Source organism: Mytilus galloprovincialis, chromosome 9 (assembly GCF_965363235.1).
Source record: "Mytilus galloprovincialis chromosome 9, xbMytGall1.hap1.1, whole genome shotgun sequence".
Taxonomy (NCBI): Eukaryota; Metazoa; Mollusca; class Bivalvia; order Mytilida; family Mytilidae; genus Mytilus; species Mytilus galloprovincialis.
This window is the reverse complement of record NC_134846.1, coordinates 64,904,497-64,926,187: the sequence shown is the minus strand read 5'-3', so window position 1 is coordinate 64,926,187 and position 21,691 is coordinate 64,904,497. Positions and strand designations below refer to the sequence as shown.

The 21,691-nt window shown below is 30.9% G+C and overlaps 2 protein-coding genes across 8 annotated transcripts in view; one reads left to right on the top strand and one right to left on the bottom strand.

Moving 5' to 3' along the window:
* Positions 1-1,241: 1,241 nt before the first annotated feature.
* On the bottom strand, positions 1,242-14,136 carry LOC143045643 (tektin-3-like). 3 transcript variants are annotated; one of them, XM_076218271.1, is made up of 7 exons: positions 14,002-14,136; positions 6,416-7,161; positions 4,535-4,605; positions 3,354-3,497; positions 2,734-2,956; positions 2,338-2,492; positions 1,242-2,065 (listed from the first exon to the last, which is right to left on the bottom strand). In XM_076218271.1, the coding sequence occupies exons 2-7, from the start codon at positions 7,130-7,132 to the stop codon at positions 1,852-1,854; spliced, it is 1,524 nt and encodes a 507-aa protein (XP_076074386.1). In that variant the 5' UTR covers positions 7,133-7,161; positions 14,002-14,136; the 3' UTR covers positions 1,242-1,851. The 3 variants fall into 3 exon arrangements, with proteins under 3 accessions (XP_076074386.1, XP_076074385.1, XP_076074387.1); XM_076218270.1 differs by lacking the exon at positions 14,002-14,136 and adding an exon at positions 9,654-9,799; XM_076218272.1 differs by lacking the exon at positions 14,002-14,136 and adding an exon at positions 8,305-8,449.
* Positions 9,797-21,691, top strand: part of LOC143045644 (cytosolic Fe-S cluster assembly factor nubp1-A-like) — a 31,902-nt gene continuing 20,007 nt past the window's right edge. For all 5 annotated transcript variants that reach the window (XM_076218274.1, XM_076218276.1, XM_076218278.1 and 2 more), the window contains exons 1-3: positions 9,797-9,877; positions 11,346-11,450; positions 12,770-12,903. In XM_076218274.1, the coding sequence (XP_076074389.1) occupies positions 9,847-9,877; positions 11,346-11,450; positions 12,770-12,903 (270 nt within the window). In that variant the 5' untranslated portion in view covers positions 9,797-9,846. The remainder of the gene's footprint in view (positions 9,878-11,345; positions 11,451-12,769; positions 12,904-21,691) is intronic.

Genomic DNA, 21,691 nt, shown 5'->3' with positions numbered 1-21,691 from the left:
TATGCTTACCCTAATGGAACACGAGTTCATTCTCTGTGTTTGTGGGTTCATATTGCACAGACTGAAGTTTTAATTTGGTGCATTTTTGAATTGTTCGGTTTTTTAGTTGTTTAATTTGTATTTTTGTTGTTCTTTTTTGTTAACGTTGTCTGTTTTCCTCGACTTTTGAATTCTGTCTGTCCCTTTGGTATCGCCCGCCTCTTTCTTCAGTCATGCGTTCAGGGCACTTTTCTGGATCTACAAACATGAATGCTCAAATACAAACAAGTATATATAGATACATGAGGAGTGATATGATCAAAAGGGACATAAATAGAATATTAAAATTCGTCTACAGTACTGTCAACATTTCCTGAGCGATAAAGATATAGTTGCTTTTTTATCAACGGAGTATTTAAAGAACAGTATGCTATCTCAGTAGTCATTACTGACTACTGAACTGATGTTTACTTCGGGGAATATCATCAACCATTAATGATATCAACATATGTGTTTTGTCTATACCTGTATGCCATTTTATGTTTCTTTGATACATATACGACGTGGCTCTGTACTTATACATCTCTTTATTGTGTTATTGTGTCAAGGGTAAATTTGTATTACGGTCTTTAATTTTTGCTTGGTCTATATTCCATTTTGTGCTTCTTTGTTACATATTTGTTTGGTTTTTTTTTTAGTTTTTTTTTAGTGATCAAGATTATAACACAATGTTGACTGCTCTGTCCCCATTTTGGACATTTTGAACTATTATGTTTGTTTGTTTTGTTCACGCATCGTTGTCAATATAATGGAATTTGATGCGACTGTCATGCAAGTTTACCTAGCTATAAAACCAGGTTTAATTAACCATTTTCTACACAAGAAATGACTTTTACCAAGTTAGTAGTATGACAGTTGTTATCACTGATGAGTCTAGTTGTAGACGAAACGCGCGTCTGGCGTACTAAATTATAATCCTGGTACCTTTGATAACTATTATCAATTTGTTTGATGTGTTTGAGCTTTTGATTTTGCCATTTCATTAGGGACTTACCACTTTGAATTTTCCTAGGAGTCAGTCAGTATTTTTGTGATTTTTTAATTTTTTAGCTAGTAAATAAAGATATTGTAAGCCTTCTTTACAACATTTATGCATTTCCACAATACAGTATTTCTTTTGTGTGTAAAGAATTGTTATAGATATATATTTTCGTTTTGGTACTGCAAACAATTAGCCACAAGTTACAAATAGGAACACGAAATCACAGCATCCATTTTATTTTTCAAAGTGTTCAACCTTTACAAAAAACGGTTTTGAGCAAACATGAATATGATGACAACATATAGTATGACATAATAATAAATAAGAAAGCATTTAAATGAAGTTTAATTAAACAAGCACTATGCATTTTATTAACATTGATTTATCACACAAGTGCAAATACTGACAGGTAATATAGCTATATTCAGAAATAAATATACTAAGTATCACAGATGGATATTCTATATATATGTACAAAAGCATCTGATGCTCAATTGTTTCTTATCTAGAAAATATATTTTAGCTTTAATGGTACAAGAACCATTATCAAATAGATCGGCAAAATACAAATGATAGAAAGAAAGAAATAACCATATTATGCAAAAGAAACAGAAAAAAAATTGACAATGATAGACACATATACATAACAAAATTGCTCATCAACAAATTCCAATGCATACATTATCACAGTATCCATGTTAGCAGTAATACTGATTCAGGACCGACATAAACTTTATTTAAATGTGTATTTCAAATACTGATTTTTTTTTTCATAAATAACGTGCAAGATTTTCATTTGTAATTCTTTTGATTGAATGTCTAAACTGTTCCTAAACTGAGACAATACGTGGTGACATTGGGAAGGTTTTACGCATGCCAAGACATTTTTCTCTGTCGATGAAAATACTGTTGTTCTTAATGGCTAAATCTTGTTCTAATGCTGCTTTTGTACGGAGCAGTTCTTGGAGTGCATTTTCAGCCATTCTAAGTTTCATCTGGAGAGATTCTACTGTTTCTGTAATCTCTTGTACTTCTGATACAAGTCTGGAAAAAAAATTTAAATGGTTAGTTCGTGTCAGTAAAAAAAATGATAGAAAAGGGCTATAACAACTTATTTGTATTCTTGAAGTGTCATTTTAATTTTCCAAGTGTCGTCTTAATTGTACAAGTTTTGTCTTAGTTCTTCACGTGTCCTCGTATTTCTATGATTGTCATCTAAATCAAGTGAAATATAGAGTCTTTCACTAATAATGATATCGTGTGAATTTTTACAGAATTAAATGTTACTTTAAATGTTTTATAACTACTGTATATACCTGTGTTGTACTGGATCTCTACATAATTCAACATTAGGTCTGTGTGTTCTGGTTTCCAGACGAGAATGAGCCACCTGCATGGGTTGTTCCTTATCCTGGATGGCCTTCTTTATTAATTCAATGTTCTTCTCCATATCGAAAATTTCTTGAAGAACCTGAACAAAAATAATATTAATGAGACTAGAACCAAACAAAAAAGGTCATCATATTTCAAATAGTAACATAGGTGCATTATTTTAAATCAGAATTTTCCCAGATGATTAAAAAAATAGATTTACAAAAGTAAAACATAACACTATGCTCTATTGATTTATGTTTTCAGACATCAATATTGTTCACAAATGTATGAGAAAACTAACAACAAAAGAGGTCTACAAAGCTAGTATTATGACCAACCTTGGACAGATGTGTCTGGAGTCTGTTTCTAGCATCAGTTGATTCCTGGCATCTCTTGGTCAGATTAACATTGACATTGTTCCATTCCTGCCACATTTCATTGGCACATGAGTTGAGCACACTTTCTATCTCGTTTCTCATTTGACGGGAGGCAGCTCTCTCACTCTGTGATCTTTGAATGTTGTCATTGCTGAACTTAGCCCATGACTCTGGTACTGATACACTAAAAATGATATACAACGTTAATTACCACATATTTTTTACCCATTTATACAAAATTGACAAACAAACAAATAAAGAAAGATAATTAAAACATTACTTTGCTTTGTAAGCCTTAGCTAAGATAACCAATTAGGTGCACACCCATTGTTGACAGTTCTTTAGTGCACACTGTGAAGTACCAATGGTGTTGTATTTGTTTCGATCCTGTCTTTTTAAACATTTTCAATCATATTGTCCTTATATACGATGAACACAGTCTTAATATTTACAAATTTTAAATTGTCCCATTTTTCACTAGTGGCTGTCAATGGAACATATATATTCGAATTATAATTACATTTTTATTCTTCACAGTTTATCTAATTTGGTATTCTTAAAATATCTTGTAAGTTACATACGTGTGGTCTACTCTTGCGATTCCATTGTGGAATGACAATCCCCTGGAGTTGTTCCTCATCTGATGACAGCTATTATCAAGGTTCAATGCATTGAACTTGTCTCCCTCGTCCTTCTCTAACTCGTGTTGTGCAGCACGGTTTAGACTGCAACCAAACAAGATAATAAGTAAGTGGTAATGAACAGTTACTTAAGCAGATAACGAAGAAAGGTTTGAAAATGAACAGTTACTTGAGCAGGTTACGAAGAAAGATGTGAATATGAACAGTTACTTAAGCAGATAACGAAGAAAGGTTTGAAAATGAACAGTTACTTAAGCAGGTTACGAAGAAAGATGTGAAAATAATTTTATTAACAGTTACTTAAGCAGTTAAAGAAGAAAGGTGTGAAAATTAACAGTTACTAAAGAAGGTAACGAAGAACGGTGAGGAAACAAACAGTTGTTAAAGTAGGTTACGAACAAAAATTATTGGGAAGTATGGCTTTTAGACCTTATGCAGATGATAATACAAAAAGAAAAATGAAAATCAGGAATGCAACAGTTGAAAACCAAAGATAGCTTCGAAAAAAGACAATATAATCTAATAGTGACGGTAAACCAGGATAGTTTTACTTTGAACTGTGTTTGTATTGTGTATGTCTGAAGAGATATGCGAATACAAGTGAGATATCAATTTTGTATGAGTCAAGCTTCTTGCTTACAATTTTGTATTACGTACAGACCAAACATGGGTTCAGTTGTCATACTTACAGGAAGTATGATGAGTACTATCGTTTTGATAAAGATTTACCTTTTGAACACCATAAAATGACTGTAGCATGAGTCTCAAAATGGAAACCTGTTTTCATACGATATGATAGGGTGTAACAACACCACATGGTGTATGTTTAGCCAATGGAAGAACACAGATTGTAAAGAATGGAAACCTACTGTAGGTATAAAAGTAGTAATATATGGACAATCTTGAAAACATGATCATATATATGTGAATTAAATGATGTAATGAAGAATAAAGCTATGCACTGTTACACTATTATTATGGAAAACATGGTATTAATTTTTATATTACCCAGAATAGAACAGATGATTAAAATTTTAATTAATTAATAATTATGAAATACAAAAATGTGAAAATTTTGTATTTTACTTATTTGTTTTTTTCTTATTTGATGGTTAACTTACCCAAGTTGTACGTTGGCCCGTTCTACGGTATTTCTCATCTTGTCTTGACATCTTTTGATGATATCTACTTCCTATAAAAAGAAACAAAGACCAAATATAAGTCTGTTTCATTAGTGTGTGGTTATTATGCTTATTTGCAAATACAGGTGTGTGTGTGTGTGTGTGGATATCAAATCAAACCATTTTAAAATTTTAGAACTCACCTTGCAGTATTCGCAAAGTATAAAACGGAACAGTGTTCCATTATATATATAGGGAAGACATTTTCAGAGCAAGCAGTTGAATTGTCTATTGAAGAAAACAAGTTTTAACTTTTGACTATGGCTAAGTAATTTGCAGCATTGTTTCACTACAAGAAATCCTCTCAGTTTGACTTATGAAACAAAATTACATACTATTGCCAATTGCAAATATTTATAACAAGTATACCACCCACACTTTTAATATGAAAGTCTTCGATTTATTCCATTTTATGACTTTTAGCCAAAATAACTTAAATCTTGTATTTTACAACTTAAAATCTTCCTATAGTTAAACAATAATAAATTCTGTAGGTTTGTATGAGGTAGACGTCAAAAGAATCTATACAAATATTATACAATTAAACCAAACAGCACAACCCTCTGCAAATACTGGGTACTCTAAAAATAAAATTGTTATCTTATGATTTACATAGTCTTGGTGTCATTTACCTGGAACCAACATACCATTATTTATAAGTCCCATAATTTATATATACTTTAAATATTTAATGGAGTCTCGAGATTTTTCAGTACAAACAATTTTTAGTGACAAAATACATCCTTGATAATATAAACGTTCTTTTCACAGATTATTGTTGGGTACCGTATTGATTTCTTCTGTTTTTGCTACTCATATTTTGTTGTTAAAATTTATTGTCTAATTTTACCAAACTATGTTTGACCTTTGAGGTTGAAACAAAAGTTTATCGAATTTTCAGCATGTTACCAAATTAAAAATGCCAAAGATGACTGAATTTTTCATATTAGTTTTTGTTTTTTGTACAACTTTTTAGTATTTGTTAACATATTAGATAAGAAAGAAATTCAAAACCAAAAAAAAAAATTCTATAAGAAGCTGTGTATTGTAATTAAGAACACATATCATTTTTATTTGTCCTGGATGTCCCTCCATGCAAAGTTTTATCCACCATAAACAGAAAAATAACACAAACATGTAAAACTAACAAAAGTAGATAAGAACTGTCTTCAGCAGGCAAGAATGAAAAACACTGAATAACATTTTAACCACTTTTGTTTGGGATACACGAAACACTTTGCTGTCAACTCTTTTAGTACCTATTATAATATAGCTTCAAATAAGCAATTTCAGTATGTTCTTTCGGGAGAGTTAGTAATACTTTTGGAATTTCTTTGAAAGTGATAGAATTAAAGGGTCAGCTCAGACTGAACCTTATGTTCGTTACTATGACTCTTTTATAAATGCCCTTCGGTAATTAAAAAAGCTTTGTTCGGATTAAAAGGTTTAAACTGGATAATGAAAGGAAAGCAAATAACGGTTTAAATAAATAATTTCATAAATCCCAATTCTTTAAATGTCTGCAGTTTAAACAGGATTAATACCAAATATAAATGAAATGTGTAATACAATTACTTACAGATGCAAGTTAAAAGTTCTATCTACTAAAGTAAATGCTAAGGACATTGATTTAAATTATAAGTTAAACAGGGACTGATCCAGCAATTTTTAAAAGAGGGTTCCCAATCTAGGATTAAGCGAGGGTTCAAACTATATGACCCCATTCAAATGCATTGATCTTCAACAAAAAGGGGTGTTCTAACTCCCCCTGTTGGATCCACCACTGGCATGAAGCATACTGTATATAAACAAATGTCTTACCCGAATCAATTCTTTCTCTGGGTTATCATGTACAAGGTCAATTCCTTGACGTTTTTCTCTGTGGTACAGACACTCTTGAGAAATGTGAAGAGGATTTTCTGTCTCCTGTAGAGCTTTCTCCAAAATTCTCTTGGCTTCATTCAGGGCTCCAATTTCTGTCATCATGTTATCTGTTTCATGATTAACCTCCGTTTTCCAGAATGAAATATCACCGATTCGCTCTCCAAGACGTTTACCAACGTCGCTTTGTGTTCTCTTTGTTTTGTCGTCCGTTTCTCTGCATAGACGAACTGTATCAAATCGTAGACGTTCAGCAGCACTTCTTGTTTTATCCGAAACTAAATAATTACTTTGATTTGAATTAGCCCAATCGTTAGGAGAAAATCGTGTATACATAGCGTTTCTAGCCGCAGCAAACACTGAAGGAACTTTAACATTGTCCAATTCAGAAAGTTGATTCCTAGCAGAGAAAGGTTCTGGCATACTTCTGACTAAAGCTGAACTAGGATTTACACGTGCGGTTTGGTAGTATGTACTTGGCCTCCAAGGAAGTGTGGTTAAAGATCTCCTTAGAGGTGAAGGGGCAGGATAAGTGTCATTGGCCTTATATGAAGCTTGCATTGTACTTATACTAGGCAAAAATGTTTGTGTATTGCTACCACCGAGCCTTGGACCGGTCATATAGGTGGCAGTCTGTGTGTGACCCAAGTATTCCATCTTGGGAGGTCTAAATGTAGGTACAGCTTCTGAAAACATAAACAAGTGTGGAATTAAATAAAATAAAAGTTAACACATAGAACATTTACAAAGACATGAAATAGGCTTGGAGAATTGTCCTTTCATGGCAAAGCTAAACATCGTATATAAATCACCTTTGATGCATATATATAAAAGAAGATGTGGTTTGCTTGCCAATGAGACAACTCTCCAAAAGGGACCAAAATGGCACAGAAATTAACAACTATAGGTCACCGTATGGCCATATGCATGTATCATAAACCATTTAAAAAGTTAGTTTCAACTTTTAAGTCTTGTTCAGATCAATTACTTTGGTCCACTTTGATAGATTTGTTCTTGAATCTTAATTCTCTTTAAAGTCTTAACAACTTTTGTCTTTGAAAGGAGTGAAAAAATAGTTTTTTTTCATATTGAAGTAAAATGAAAGAGACTACTCAATTCGACATATCAGAAATGTGAATATATATATATATTTGAAGCTGGGGTTCTTGTTGTTTCATTATGAAGAGATGCCTGTGATACATAATTTGATTCAATGGGAATGAATAACCTTCAACGTTGTTTTATATGCCGCATAAAGTGATTGTGTGGCTGAGATTTCATTTAGACTTGACTGTCGCAGTACATTAAAGCAGAACCTAGGATATTTATCGAAATAAAATATCTGTTGTGCTTCAGTATTTATACCGTCATCACCAATTAACAAATAGCAAATAGTACATGCAAAGTATTTGAACAATATGCAATCAACTAAAAATAGTTTGATGCATGCATGTGTGCTAAGACAACGTGGTTTTATGATAGTTTCAATTAAAGTTATACATAAAATAAAAACACGTGGAACTACACCCCTCAATAAGGCCTTTAATCGGTCATTTACTATTACAATATTAGGGTTTCTTGAGTGAATTGATAGAAGGTATTCCCTCTTTCAGTTGATTTTTTTTTATTTCACACAACATATATGAAGTATTTGTTTTAAAATTCTTCCAGTGTTAAAAAGTATTCGATAGAAAAAATTATCATAAGGTGCACATTATATCTATAGTATATACTGCAAGTCAACATCTAATATTTTGTTACTAGATAAACTTTAAAATAAATAAAATTTAATTCAAATGATATCTTTAAATTATTCAATTAATAAATACCTGATGTGAATCGGACCAGACACCAGAGACTTGTGTGATATTAAAATTGATAAATTTTAATAATTGCTAATCCTCGTTGAATTTAAATGGCCACAAACAAATTGAAATAGTCAATGTTTACTAGGCTATCGCTGCTTAGAGACACCAAGCAACGAGGAAGGAAAGTGCTCTGGTGCACTATCGATCGAAATACGGTTGACTAGCCCGACAAGGGTCAAATAATAATGTCAAATAAAAATCTATATGTGTTAATAACTAAATAATGTGCTGTAATCAGATCACGCTTATTTAAAATATTATGTTACAGGTTTACGTTTACATGTAATTTCATATCTATAGTTTTTTTTATCAACTGTTATTTTTAATTGGTTTTGTTTTAATTGCTTCACATCCGATTATAACTTTAATTACACTTTAAACAACAACCACCGGTGATAGTACATGTAGCGACTGGGTGATTAATTAAAAAAAAGTCCTGAATCTGCAGAAAGCACGCAATATATTATTACTGGAGAATCGAACTTTGAACTAAGAGAATTTGTTTGAGACATGCAGCTATAAATATTAACCTACTATCCATTTATAATCAACATGTTAACACCGATTACTTCAGAAACTTTGTTTTTACACAAAATTAATATCTCAGTTGTCTTATGTATTTGCAAGGAATTATATATTTAGAAATTTGAAATTACTTGGATATAGGGTTTATTGATGTAAGTTGTATATAACGATCTACTCTATAGAAAATAAATTACGAATTATTGAGATAGCTATTTTCAATTGTCTGAAATGGATAGTTAAGGTTAAATTCCCTATGCATTTATAATACTTTGAAATAAAAACTTTCTTTTATGTGCCTTGTGTCTTTAAATGGAAAGAATACATAAGAAACAATCCTTCATTGTAATTTGCGCATATTCTATTGCCTAAATATGTACGCTGTTCATATTACTTCAAATCTTGTGAGACGAATGGATTTTTTTTTTTAATTCAAAGGAACTCTGTATATTCAAGTGTGTCGAATTTTGAAATAGAATGTAGATAAACATGCAGATAAAAAAAATATACATAAAAATAACACAAAAAGGACAAGAGTGACAGTAGCGCATTACTGTCATGTAGATGTAAATGTGTAGTTTGAAAAAAAGATTTAAAAAAATAATATAAAGATACATATTTTTTTCCATATTCTACATTCTCTTGCTTTTTTTTAATTAAAATACATATCAAAAAATATCTATTTTTTATAACATATATATTTTTACTCTAGAACGATAGTCCAAGAATATACAGAATGACTTGGGGAGAAAAATCGAAAACGACGAGTTCGATTGAAATATTCTTACCATTTCCCGAGTAAAGTTTGGCACACCGACAAGCATCACAAGGAAATGAGGCTGTAAGCAAGTCCCCTGGCATTCTTGAAAAGTTAATGTTTTCTTTGAAAAAAAAGCGCTTTCTAACTTTTGTTTTAGCGACTTCCCGAAATGCACCTTTGTGGGCGTGTCATACATGTAAGGGAGATAATTTGTAAACAATATGGCTGACGTTCCTGACAATGCACCACAACGTGAGTGATAAAAATGTTCTTTTTCCCAATAAAGTAATCAGTGTCATGCGATTGAGAATTTAAATACATTTTGTAACTAACTTAAGATTTGTGAATAACTTATTTTACACTTTCAAGCTATTTTCTTAATAGAACTTCGTCCGGCTACCTGTAACTGCGTCTCGGTATTTAATGATCACCGAACACAAAATTATTTGTCCTTAGAAACACCTTTCATACACCGTTAAACATATTGATTTCTTCTGTGTCATTACATTTTAAGTTAATTAATACCTTGATTGTGTAATCTACAATGATCTAGAGAGTAGGTGATAAATTAATCTTTTTCTTAGACGAACTATTGCTTTTATTTTTTTTTTATATTGTTAAATGGGATACAATATAAGACAGATTCATTATTTATTTAATTAAAGTCTCACCACTTGTCATTAAAAAGGCAAACAATATAAAACAATTGTCTGGTATACATACACCAAAAGAAAAGGCAGTTTAAATGAATGAATTACACACACATTAGGTATATATATATCAGAGATATGAGAGATTTATGATTTCATATCTGTATATTTAATATTAATTATTTTATATATATTTATATTTAAATACTTATTCAATAAACCAAAAATAATGAAAATGAATGTAGTTTTGAAAAAAAAAAGATTCCTATGAGTTTATGTTACATCTTTTCATCAATATACAATGCTTCTAAGATTTCAAATGAATGGACTGACAGATGTTCTGAGATTTTAGAAATGACATATTTCATGTATTTAGCAAGCATTGGATGGGCTCCTTCACTTGTTTGGTTAAAATTTAGCCAGAAATTAAAAAAAAAATAGTTATCTTCAGTATAGTATATGTGTTGTTTGCTTCTTAATGTCAATGATACATGTACATGTATCTTTGAATAAATAAGTTTTAAAAGGGTTCTGAGATTTTTAAAATGCAACAAAAGTTTATCCTAGCAGAGAGCATGACACTTTTCAAGAATTGTAGTTCTCAATGTTTTAGATGTATTTATTGAAATCTTTAGATTTTCTGTAGAAGAAATTTGATAAGGATATTAACATGAATTAAGATCAGTAATCAATGGATGTTTATCAGAAATGCGTGTCTGGCGTATATACTAAATTTATTCCTGGTATCTATGATGAGTTTCTTTATTCACTATGGATAGATTTTTTATGGTTTATGTAGGTCCCTTTTTAACTAGATTTGTATGAATCAGAATGGTACTTGTAGTACCCAATTGTATATTTTTAACCAGATTCCCTTTAAGGTTTACATTTTTGACAGTGATCATCCACTCAATATCTGTTAATGAATACTTGGCCTTGTCAATTTTAAGTTGAATGTAAAAAAAATGAAATATTACTGCAATACAGGCTGGGGATATTTCAATGCCTTTGAACGGTCTGCATTCTTTTTTGTAAAAAGCTTACATGTATCTATTTCAACATGATTTCAGATTGTCCTGGAACAAAAAGTGAAGCAGCTGGTAAAGTTGATGCATGTTCAGGTTGTCCAAACCAGACCATTTGTGCAAGCAGCTTACCAAAGGGACCAGATAAAGGTAGTTAGTTTTAAATAAATAATATTTGTAACATTGTATCAATTGTACGCCTGTATGTGTGGAACTGATGAGTTCATTAGAACAAAAAAATGGGGTTAAACAAACTGTCTTGTCAAGTTTTGTTTAAATTTTTATTGATTTCAGACCTTAACAAAGTAACATTGTACATTTATTGTTCTTGCCATGATATTGCAATTGTGTTGAAAGGTTGGTGGAAAAAGAAAAGAAATCATAAAAAAAAGGCATTTACCATAGGGATATTTTTCTTCAAAATTTTTGTAATTAGACAAAAACAAATAGATTTATCAACAAAAAAACGACACTTAGTCCACTGGTGGCATTAAGAATAAATCAGTTAATATACACATGAAATTACATGCAGCAGAACTTTTAAAGATACTGTAAAGGCAAAAGACCTTTGTATTGTGAAAAATGGTTTAGAAGTACATGTACATTAAAACCATAGGGAATTTTTTAGCCAATGCTTTTATGGGCAGAGTATGTGGCCCATGGCCGTTAAACTATCTGTATACAAGCCTTTCAACAGCTGATATTTGAACCTAGAAGTCAGAATTGTTTATAGCAATGATAGATTCATGGTCAGCGGCAGATCCAGAAATTTTCGTAAGATGGGGTCAACTGACTGCCTAAGAGAGGCTTGAGTCATGCTTCAGTGATTCCCTATATAATTAACTAGATTTTCCCAACAAATGGTGAGGCCTGGACCTTCTGGGTCCCCTCTTATTGCTCTACTGGAGATGAAGGCGCATGAGACTGCAATAAACATAAAAATGGAAGGGAGAATTTAATTTATGTACTGTCTAATACACATGCAGCACTTGAAATTGTCTTTCAACCTTTATTTTATGGATATATATATGTTCCTTGGGTATTTTGATAAATGCAAATAGAGTGTTTAACTGATTCTTGCTTCATATACATGTGTAGTTTTAAATTAAAAATTTGGGTAGAAAAGTAGTGATAAAGAAAACATTTTTTTATTCCCCATTCATAGACATTATGTTTTCTGGCCTGTGCGTCCGTCTGTCGGGCTTCACGTTAAAGTTTTTGGTCACGGTACTTTTTGATGAAGTTGAAGTCCAATCAACTTGAAACTTAGTACACATGTTCCCTATGATATGATCTTTCTAATTTTAATGCCAAATTAGAGTTTTTACCCCATTTGACTCCACTGAACATAGAAAATGATAGTGTGGATGGGGCATCCGTGTGCTAGGGACACATTTTTCTTTTATAGTTTTAATCAACATAAGTTTTTAAATTTTCATTGCATGTCAATATCATCATGTTATATTTAGATGTGGGCGAAATTAAGAAAAGACTATCATCTGTGAAACATAAAGTCATAGTTTTATCTGGAAAAGGAGGTGTTGGGAAAAGTACATTTACAGCTCATCTGGCACATGGACTAGCTTCAGGGAATGAAAAACAGGTAAGTAGGGTGATGATGATGGAAGTTTTTTTTCGACCTTGACTGGCTATACAGCCCTCGCACAGTTGGTAGTAGAGTTGAAATACACTTGCATGTCTTATAAATATCTATGCTGTAGGTATTTATAGGTGTCATGTACCCACTTCAATACCCAGGTACTATACTTTGTACATGCTGTAGTATTTCTCTTTAACTAAAATTAGAATGGGATTGCTCAAGGTTATACCAATTTTGAAATTTGTACTACATACAACCTCTGTGGAACAAAATTATAACTGAAAAATACTCCATTTGATACAAGAATATTTTAATAATTTTGAAACAGATTTTTTGTTATTGATCATACTCTGAAGTGGTTGTGAAAAAGCTTTGTCTAGGCATACATGTATATATGGCTTCTGAAACATGTAGTACAGCATTGAATTGTGCATGTACAAATATCACATGTTTGTGTATCATTGAATTAGGGGAGTCAATACCAGTAAAAGTGAAGAATTATAAACTTTTAAGTTAAGTATGACAAAAAAGAAGATATAAAGCATTTTTATGTCAGAATATCCAGATTAGAATGCATATAAAAAATGAAAAATACATTAAAATGGATGATCAAAACAATGCCAAACGATATTTTACAGTCTTCTTAGTTTCCAATACACATAATGTGTGGATTAAATGGATTTTAAAGGGTGATAATTATCAAGAATTATCTTCTTAATGTTTGAATAGCTTTCTTATGGTAAACATTTGTTCGTGATTGGGACTTTGTGTACATAAATAGTAGAAGCTCTCCTAAATAAAAAGATGTGTTTAAATATTTATACTTGATTTTATCAGTTAAGATTTTAACAGACAATTGTTGATTTATTGACAAATAGATAATCAATATCATTATTGGTGAAAATTGTTCTAATTGACCAATTAACTTGTATAAAATCAGCAAATGGAGATTGTCTAATGAAGAGGACTGGTCCGATTGAAATTGAATTGTATTCCTCTTGAAGTTAAAAATTGATTAACAATAATATTAAATGAAAGAATATTGGAAACAAAGTTAAAATGTGCCACCTCATCTATGAACAACAATAAGAATCAACTTACCACTTGTGAATGTAATGGTATAAAGTGACAGCCACCTAAATCTACCTTTAAAACTTCTACGTCCGGTATACCCTATCAACAATACTTAGTACCATGACAACATTCTACCCATAAGGCCGTTGCCCTAGTAGATTAATCTATAGGTAAAGCGACATTGAATTTAGCATTGTCAGACATGATTGCTTCACTGGTCATTTAAAGTTATTCTGTTACGATTTATATTTCAATTCTTTGAAGTTCAATATTTAAACTAACTGTTTAGTTTAAGAAAATTGTTTTATCTCAATTGTCTTGGTTTTCAATTATTGAATTCAACTATTAACTGTTTAAGTTAAAATAACTGTCTTATTAATTTGATATGTTTAAAAGTACTTTCGTCAAAAGGATTTAAACAGGACAAAACTAGATTATGATTTCATTTAGCTTCTATTGATTTATAGCATATTGTATTGAATTTTTTGTCATGAAAATATCAAAAGATTACCTTGATATCTACAGAAGTAATTTTATTTATAGGAACATATTAGATTTTAAAATATTTACCAAGTAACAACTCTTAGCATTTGAATGAAAAGGGAGGGTTATATGATTAAATTATGTGCAAATTTGTTCAATGTTTATAATCCTTGCTTATCTTGAGGGTGTTAATTTTAAACAATTAAGATTTTAATTATATCGATTTCAAGATTTCAGAAGATTTAAGCAGGATTAAGAGATAAAGTTCTACTACATGTATGTATCTATTTGAAATTTTGCAGACATTAATCTTGGATTTTAATACATGTATTGCAAATTGAATTTAGAGCTAGAAAAAAGACAATTTTTAATCAATGACCTTGTGCATAAGTTTTCAACAGGTAGACAATTTATGAATAATCTATTGTATTTATTCCCTGAATAGGCTTATGTTGTTCAATATAGTTGATGCTATTTAAAAAAATGCATAAGATAGAAGGTCTACTAAAAAAGTGAGAGAGAAATAGGATGTATTAAAGTCTGACCAGGGCATGTACTGTACTGTGGATACACTATTATTCTTGGGATATCCATTTAATAGAGGAATTGGTTGGTTAAGGTTGACCAGGGCATGTACTGTACTGTGGGATATCCATTTAATAGAGGAATTGGTTGGTTAAGGTTGACCAGGGCATGTACTGTACTGTGGGATATCCATTTAATAGAGGAATTGGTTGGTTAAGGTTGACCAGGGCATGTACTGTACTGTGGGATATCCATTTAATAGAGGAATTGGTTGGTTAAGGTTGACCACAAATGTAAATGTTCAACAAAGTACAAATTTTGTATATGCTTGTAAGAAAACCATAAATAACCACTAAAATAAAATATTTATGAAAATACCATATTTTTCTCTGTCCAAGCAATTTGATATCCAATAAAAAAAATTAAATCCACAGTCCATACAATTGATAAATTTTAAGATGAAGTCAGTCATACCAAGGAGTATGTAACTCTATTGAATAGTTGTCTCATTTGTCTCTTACGACATCTCCTTATTTTATATGAACAGTAAAAAATATGTGGTATAATTTTAAGACCAATAGACATGACTGAGGATAGCTAACTTCATGTTTTTGTGGTGTGAAGCTCTTATCTTATAATAAGCCCAGTGAATATGAAAGTCAGGAGGATTTAACTGGACATTTTTATGATAAAAAACCTTGTTCGAGCATAATTTACAAATTTTATTATACATGTTGGGAATCTGGCAATTCTTTCAATTTCTGTTCCTTGCAGTAATGATCTATTTACAGAGACTAAATTACCGGTTTATTGTAATAGACATCTTCCATTATCCAAAGACTTAAAATTACATTAAAGTGAGGTTTATTTGGTGTGAACACACATTTGTCGGTTAATTATTTTCTTGTCGTGTCTGGGAATACATGTACAGGTACTTTATACTTAGTACTAAGTATGGTAATATTCATATGACAGTTAATGTATTTCTCATTCACTTCCATTGATGACTTGAAAAGAGAAACCTTCAATAATTGATCTAAAACAAGTTAGATTACATTGTTATGTTGTTTCCACCTAACAGTGCATTAACTGTGAAATTAAAAAATGATTATTATTCATAGATTAGACTATTTGTTTCTGTTTTACTAAGGTTTGATCAGCTACAATATTGATTTAAACAAAATGGTTAAATGCTCATTATTCATACAGTCATAAAAAATTGTTTGGTTAATGCAGACCGTGTTGAAGAAAATTTACTATTTATTTAAGGTACTTGTAATTTAACAGTAATATTCTGCTCAAAGCAGTTGAAATTTATGTCATTTTAGTTACTGCAAAGGTGTATTGAAAAGTCAGGTACATGTATGACATATTTGGTTTAAAATTGTTTTTGAAACTGATGACCCTTACATTCATTTGTTGTATCATAGGTTTCTTTAATCATAAAGAATGTTTCTGATTTTTAGTTGAAGGTCTGTCTTTGAACCTTACAAAAATTGACTGTTTTACTTAAAAACCTCAGAAATAACATTAACGGTACCAATTTTCCTGCACCAGATGCGCATTTCGACAATACATGTCTCTTCAGTGATGCTAGTGGCCAAAATATTTGAAATCCAAAGCTGATATAAAAGATGAAGAGCTTGCAGAAAAGTGAGCTATTTTACTTAAAATGTGTCATCATCTGAGTTGATATTTCAATTTGATAATTTAACACATGTGAGGCAAAACTTAAAAAAATGGTTGTTCATTTCTATTTCCTTATACTGATACTCAACTGGCCCTATTTCACTTAAGCTTCTTCCATTTACAATTGGGAGGTTTTTGGCAGATGAAATTTCTGACATAAAGTAGCAGAACTGAGAGAAGATGACAAAGCAATGAGCAAAATAATTCAGAATTACGGTATGTATTAACACTGTTATGGGACTATGTCTTTAAAGTTGGTCTCATTGGGGTCTAAGCTTGACGCGCGATTGGCTTATTTTTTTAAACGTAACGTGACAGTCCAATAATGAAGCGTGAAAACAGGAAACTAAGTACAGCGGGACACAGAAAATTGCATGCGCTGTTATGGCAACATGAAGCGGGATATGGGATTCTCACTAAACAATAAACAGGATCTGGGATCAGACCCACTTATACATCTTTAGAAGCTTAAACACCTGTTAAAGTATAAGTTTATTGATTTTATTTTATTTCAGTTTTTTATGAATTTTTTATGTGTGAATTTATTGCACTTGCATGATACTTGTATCAATAATTCTGATCATAAAGACCTGATTAATATCTAATTAATGTATAAGTAACATGGTTAGCACACCTTTATCTTATTGATTAGACCTTTATTAATCTCAGTTGGTAATACCCAACACATAAATTTTTTAGCAGAAAACAATTACGCTCAGTACAATCTTTTTATTATTCACGAACTTTGAACGGTTTATGGCCTTTAGTTTTGGTAACTCTGAAAGTTTCTTATTAATCCCCTTTGTACATTTTTATGGTTCGGCTGAATTGAATTTTTTTAATTATTTAAATCTCTAATCAAACTGTCATTGTTAAGCCTTTCTACTTTCAGTTTGTTTTCAACAAGAATTTTGACATTTTAAAGATTTTTTGATAGGTGAATTATTTCAAAAGTAATCTTATAAATAATAGACCTACATGGGGTAGCTGAGAAATTAGATCAATTGTAATATTAAAGATAATAGGGTACCAGTTACCAGTCAAACATAATGATCAATTTTCTGAAATTTGATATGAATAAGTATAATTCAAGATTTTTTTGCTTTTCAAATTTGATATGAAATAGAACCAAACAAATAAAGTTTAAATATGTTAAGATGTGTGTGATCACATACAATGCGTCCTTTTGCACCATAACTTTTTTCTCCAATGCTACATTTGCGCCAACTGTTTTAAAATCGAATGGTATCATTTGCACTAAAAATAAAACATACTATTGCGCAATAAGAAGAAAAATGACTTCCCTACTCCTTTATTCGTACTTGGAACCGGCAGTTTACACTGCAAATGTTTCTTTTCTTAAACACATCTTCTTTTTACTGCTGCTACATGGGTACTTCCCAATTTAATGTAAGCACTATCTTGTAACTTCACTTTATTGTCCAAAAACACAAACATTAGAGGATGAAATGCTTATAACAGTTCATAATAGTTCCTGTTGAATGCTTCTGCTCCATTACTGGTACATCATGACAGTTATACAGCCCATACGCATGGTGAATTTCTCTCCAGTTGCTCATCTTCTTTTTAAGCCAAAAATAAGAATAAATATGTATTAATCATTAATATTTATGATATATATGTACAGGTTAATTGGCACAATTAATACATTTGGAAAACAAAATTTGGCGCAAATGATACCCTTGAATAACAGTAATTGGCGCAAAAGGACTGAAGCCGATCAATCATAGGAAGATGCAGTAGAGAAGTTTACAGAGATGTATGGTCAGAAACACCTATAATACACACCATGAAAAGAGATGTCTCCAGTCTAATTTTGAATTTGATTCTTATTTTAATCCTCTTTTTAGGAATCAGATTTTGTTTTTTTAAAGAGGGTTTTCATATTTAGAAAGTATTTTACATGTCCCAGCAAATTATGCGTTACTATCTTAATTAGGGACATTTAACATTAAACGATATTAGGCAGATTTTTTGTTTTTATGAAATTACTGTAACTAATTAGAGAGACTTTCATCCTTAATTCATACTAAAGGTGTGAAAATTAACTCAAATGTAAAATGTTATGATGAGATTATATAAGTAATTATAATTATCTATTATATTAATTATGTAAAAGCTGTCACTTATGGTTACTGGTTGTTACATGTAGATATCATTATAATTATAGTACATGTGCAATCACTCCATATACTGGATAATTACATAATTTGGTTAATTGCAATTTTCTCCTGCATGAAAACATTTCCTATACTTTGAATGTTGAAAATTCCCGTTATAGTCTTAACAAGTGGTCAACAATGTAGACATATAAGCTGAAACTGACAAGTTGTTTTTAGCTCAACTGGTGTCTGTTGTCCTTCATCGTTAACTTTTTACATTTTGAACCTCTTTCTAGAGAATCACTGAATGAAATGAAACCAAACTTGGCATGAATGTTCCTTATGAGGTGCTGACCAAGTGCTGTTATTTTATAGCTGATCCATCATCTAAGATGGCCACCAGAGGAAAACTTGGTTTAACATAGGACCCTATTGACAATACATACAAATATTTTCTTTTAGAGAACCATTGAATAGAATGAAAATTACATGACATGAATGCTCCTAATGAGGTGCTGACCAAGTGTTGTTACTTTGAAGCCAATCCATCATCCAAGATGGCCACCAGAGAGGGAATTTGTTTAACATAGGACTGTCCCACTTTAGGTTAAAGTTTTTGGTCGAGGTAGTTTGTGATGAAGTTGAAGTCAAATCAACTAGGAACTTAGTATACATGTTCCCTATGATATGATATTTCTAATTTTAATGCCAAATTAGAGTTCTTCCCTATTTTCCTGGTCAACTGATGTGAAAATGATAGTGGCATCCGTGTCTCATGAACACATTCTTGTTTAGGAATGACCTAATCAAAAAAGGTTATGGCTAGACTTGTCTATGAAGATATTCTTTACCTAGGTTATCATTCTAAACTCTTTTGGGCCTCTAGTGTCTTGAAAAATAGGGTTATGAAATTTTCACAATTTACAATCCTTGCAAATTATATGATGAATTGGTTTTAATTTATACTGTTGTTAATTTTATGTTATAATTCCAGTTGGCTGTATTATTTTTGATGTTTGAGGATTAATAAAATTGATGTATGAGCCTTAAATGAATCAATTTTGATTGTTATATTGTAACTTTGACCCACACTGAGTCTGTGTTGTTAAGCTTTTCAAGTGAAATTGTCATTTCAAAATAAACTTAATCCAGTCCTTTTACTGCCAAACTTATCTGAAAATTTTGTCATACCAGGGTTGGCCAACATTATATATGAGAATTTATTGATCTATATTTATCTTTTGTTGGATATTACATTAATCCTAACTTCTTAAGGTCACATGACAGTATCCAACACATAATCTACTGTATTAGCTACAATACTTCATAAGGTCATGTGTCAGTCTACGGCACCTAATCTACTGTATAATCTACAATTAAACAGACTTTTTGGTTGTTGACCATTCTCTTTGATTGAATATTATAGAGATTGAAATAACAAATAAATATATAATACATGTACATGTATATGTAATCAGTTTAAATTGTTCATTTTTTTTTTTGGTTATTGTTTTTCTTCTTGATGTTGTAATAGACACATTGATATTATTTGATAACGACCTATTTAAACAAATAATTTTAACACAAATTGTATTACCTGTTGGTTAATTAAAGGTATGGTAGATTGATAGGTGTTGCTGATCAAAGAGATAATGGATTGTGGTAAATAGATGTGAAATAATAGACTTTATTTGATGTCTACACAACACAACTTTGAACCTTATTTATCAATATATTTTAATTTTGAAATAACCTTTTAGTCCATACCATTCTGTTAATTGACGACCTTCTTTGAGAATGATATCACTAGGAAAATTGCCATTTTTATATTTGTACTTGTCTAGTATTTAGAAATTTTTTAATAAACATGACTGCACAGCACAGAAGTAAAACAGATTAAATGATCTTATATGATGCAATAACAAAAGTGTATTGAAACCAGTTATTGGTAAAGTAGTCTCAACTGTGGCGTATAGTTATGGTGTACTGACATAAGAGGTCTCTAAACATGTTATCTCCCAGGGGCGGATCAAGACATTTTAAAGGGGGGTCCCAACCCAGAGTAAAGGGGGGATTCCAACTATATGCTCCCTTTTAAATGCATTGATTCTCCAAGAAAAAAAAGGGGGGGTCTAACACATTCTTGTTATGCTGTCACATTTGTCTCAACATTGACCTCCAAAAATATTTGTTTAATTTGTCAGTCACACATCATAACCAAAGTAAGAAGAAAAGAAAGAAAAAGAAATGAAAAATTATAACTGATCAATTAATCTTAGTAAATTTGTTTAAAATAAATTACATAAACATGAAAAATTTTCTATACCACCAGTGAACATGAATGAGCTATTTAATGAATTACCAAAACTTGATATAAATCAAGCATCTGGTATGGATAATATTGGATCAAAAATCTTAATATAAAGTGCCCCTTTTTATTGCATCACCTCTCACATATATATTTAACAGAATGATATATACTGGTAAGATATCCTTCATTACTGAAGAATGCTTAGGTAACACCAGTTTTCAAGGATGGCAACAAATTACAGACCTATATCTGTTCTTCCAACTTTATCAAAATTAATAGAAAGACATGTTTCTAATAAAATGTACCAATATTTATCTAAACTTAAACTTTTACACCCTACACAATCTGGTTTCAGGCCGCAGCATTCTTGTCAAACTGCACTTAACAATATCATTGACAAATGGTTGCAAGAAATGAATGATGGTATTGTAAATCTAGCAAATTAAGATTTTAAAAAAGCTTTTGATTTGGTAGATCATGATATTCTTTGTTTAAAGCTTGAAATTTATGGATTTAGTGAGGCTTCTGTTAGTTTTTTTCAAGTTATACCTCAATAACAGAAAACAGCTATTATATAAATGTTTAT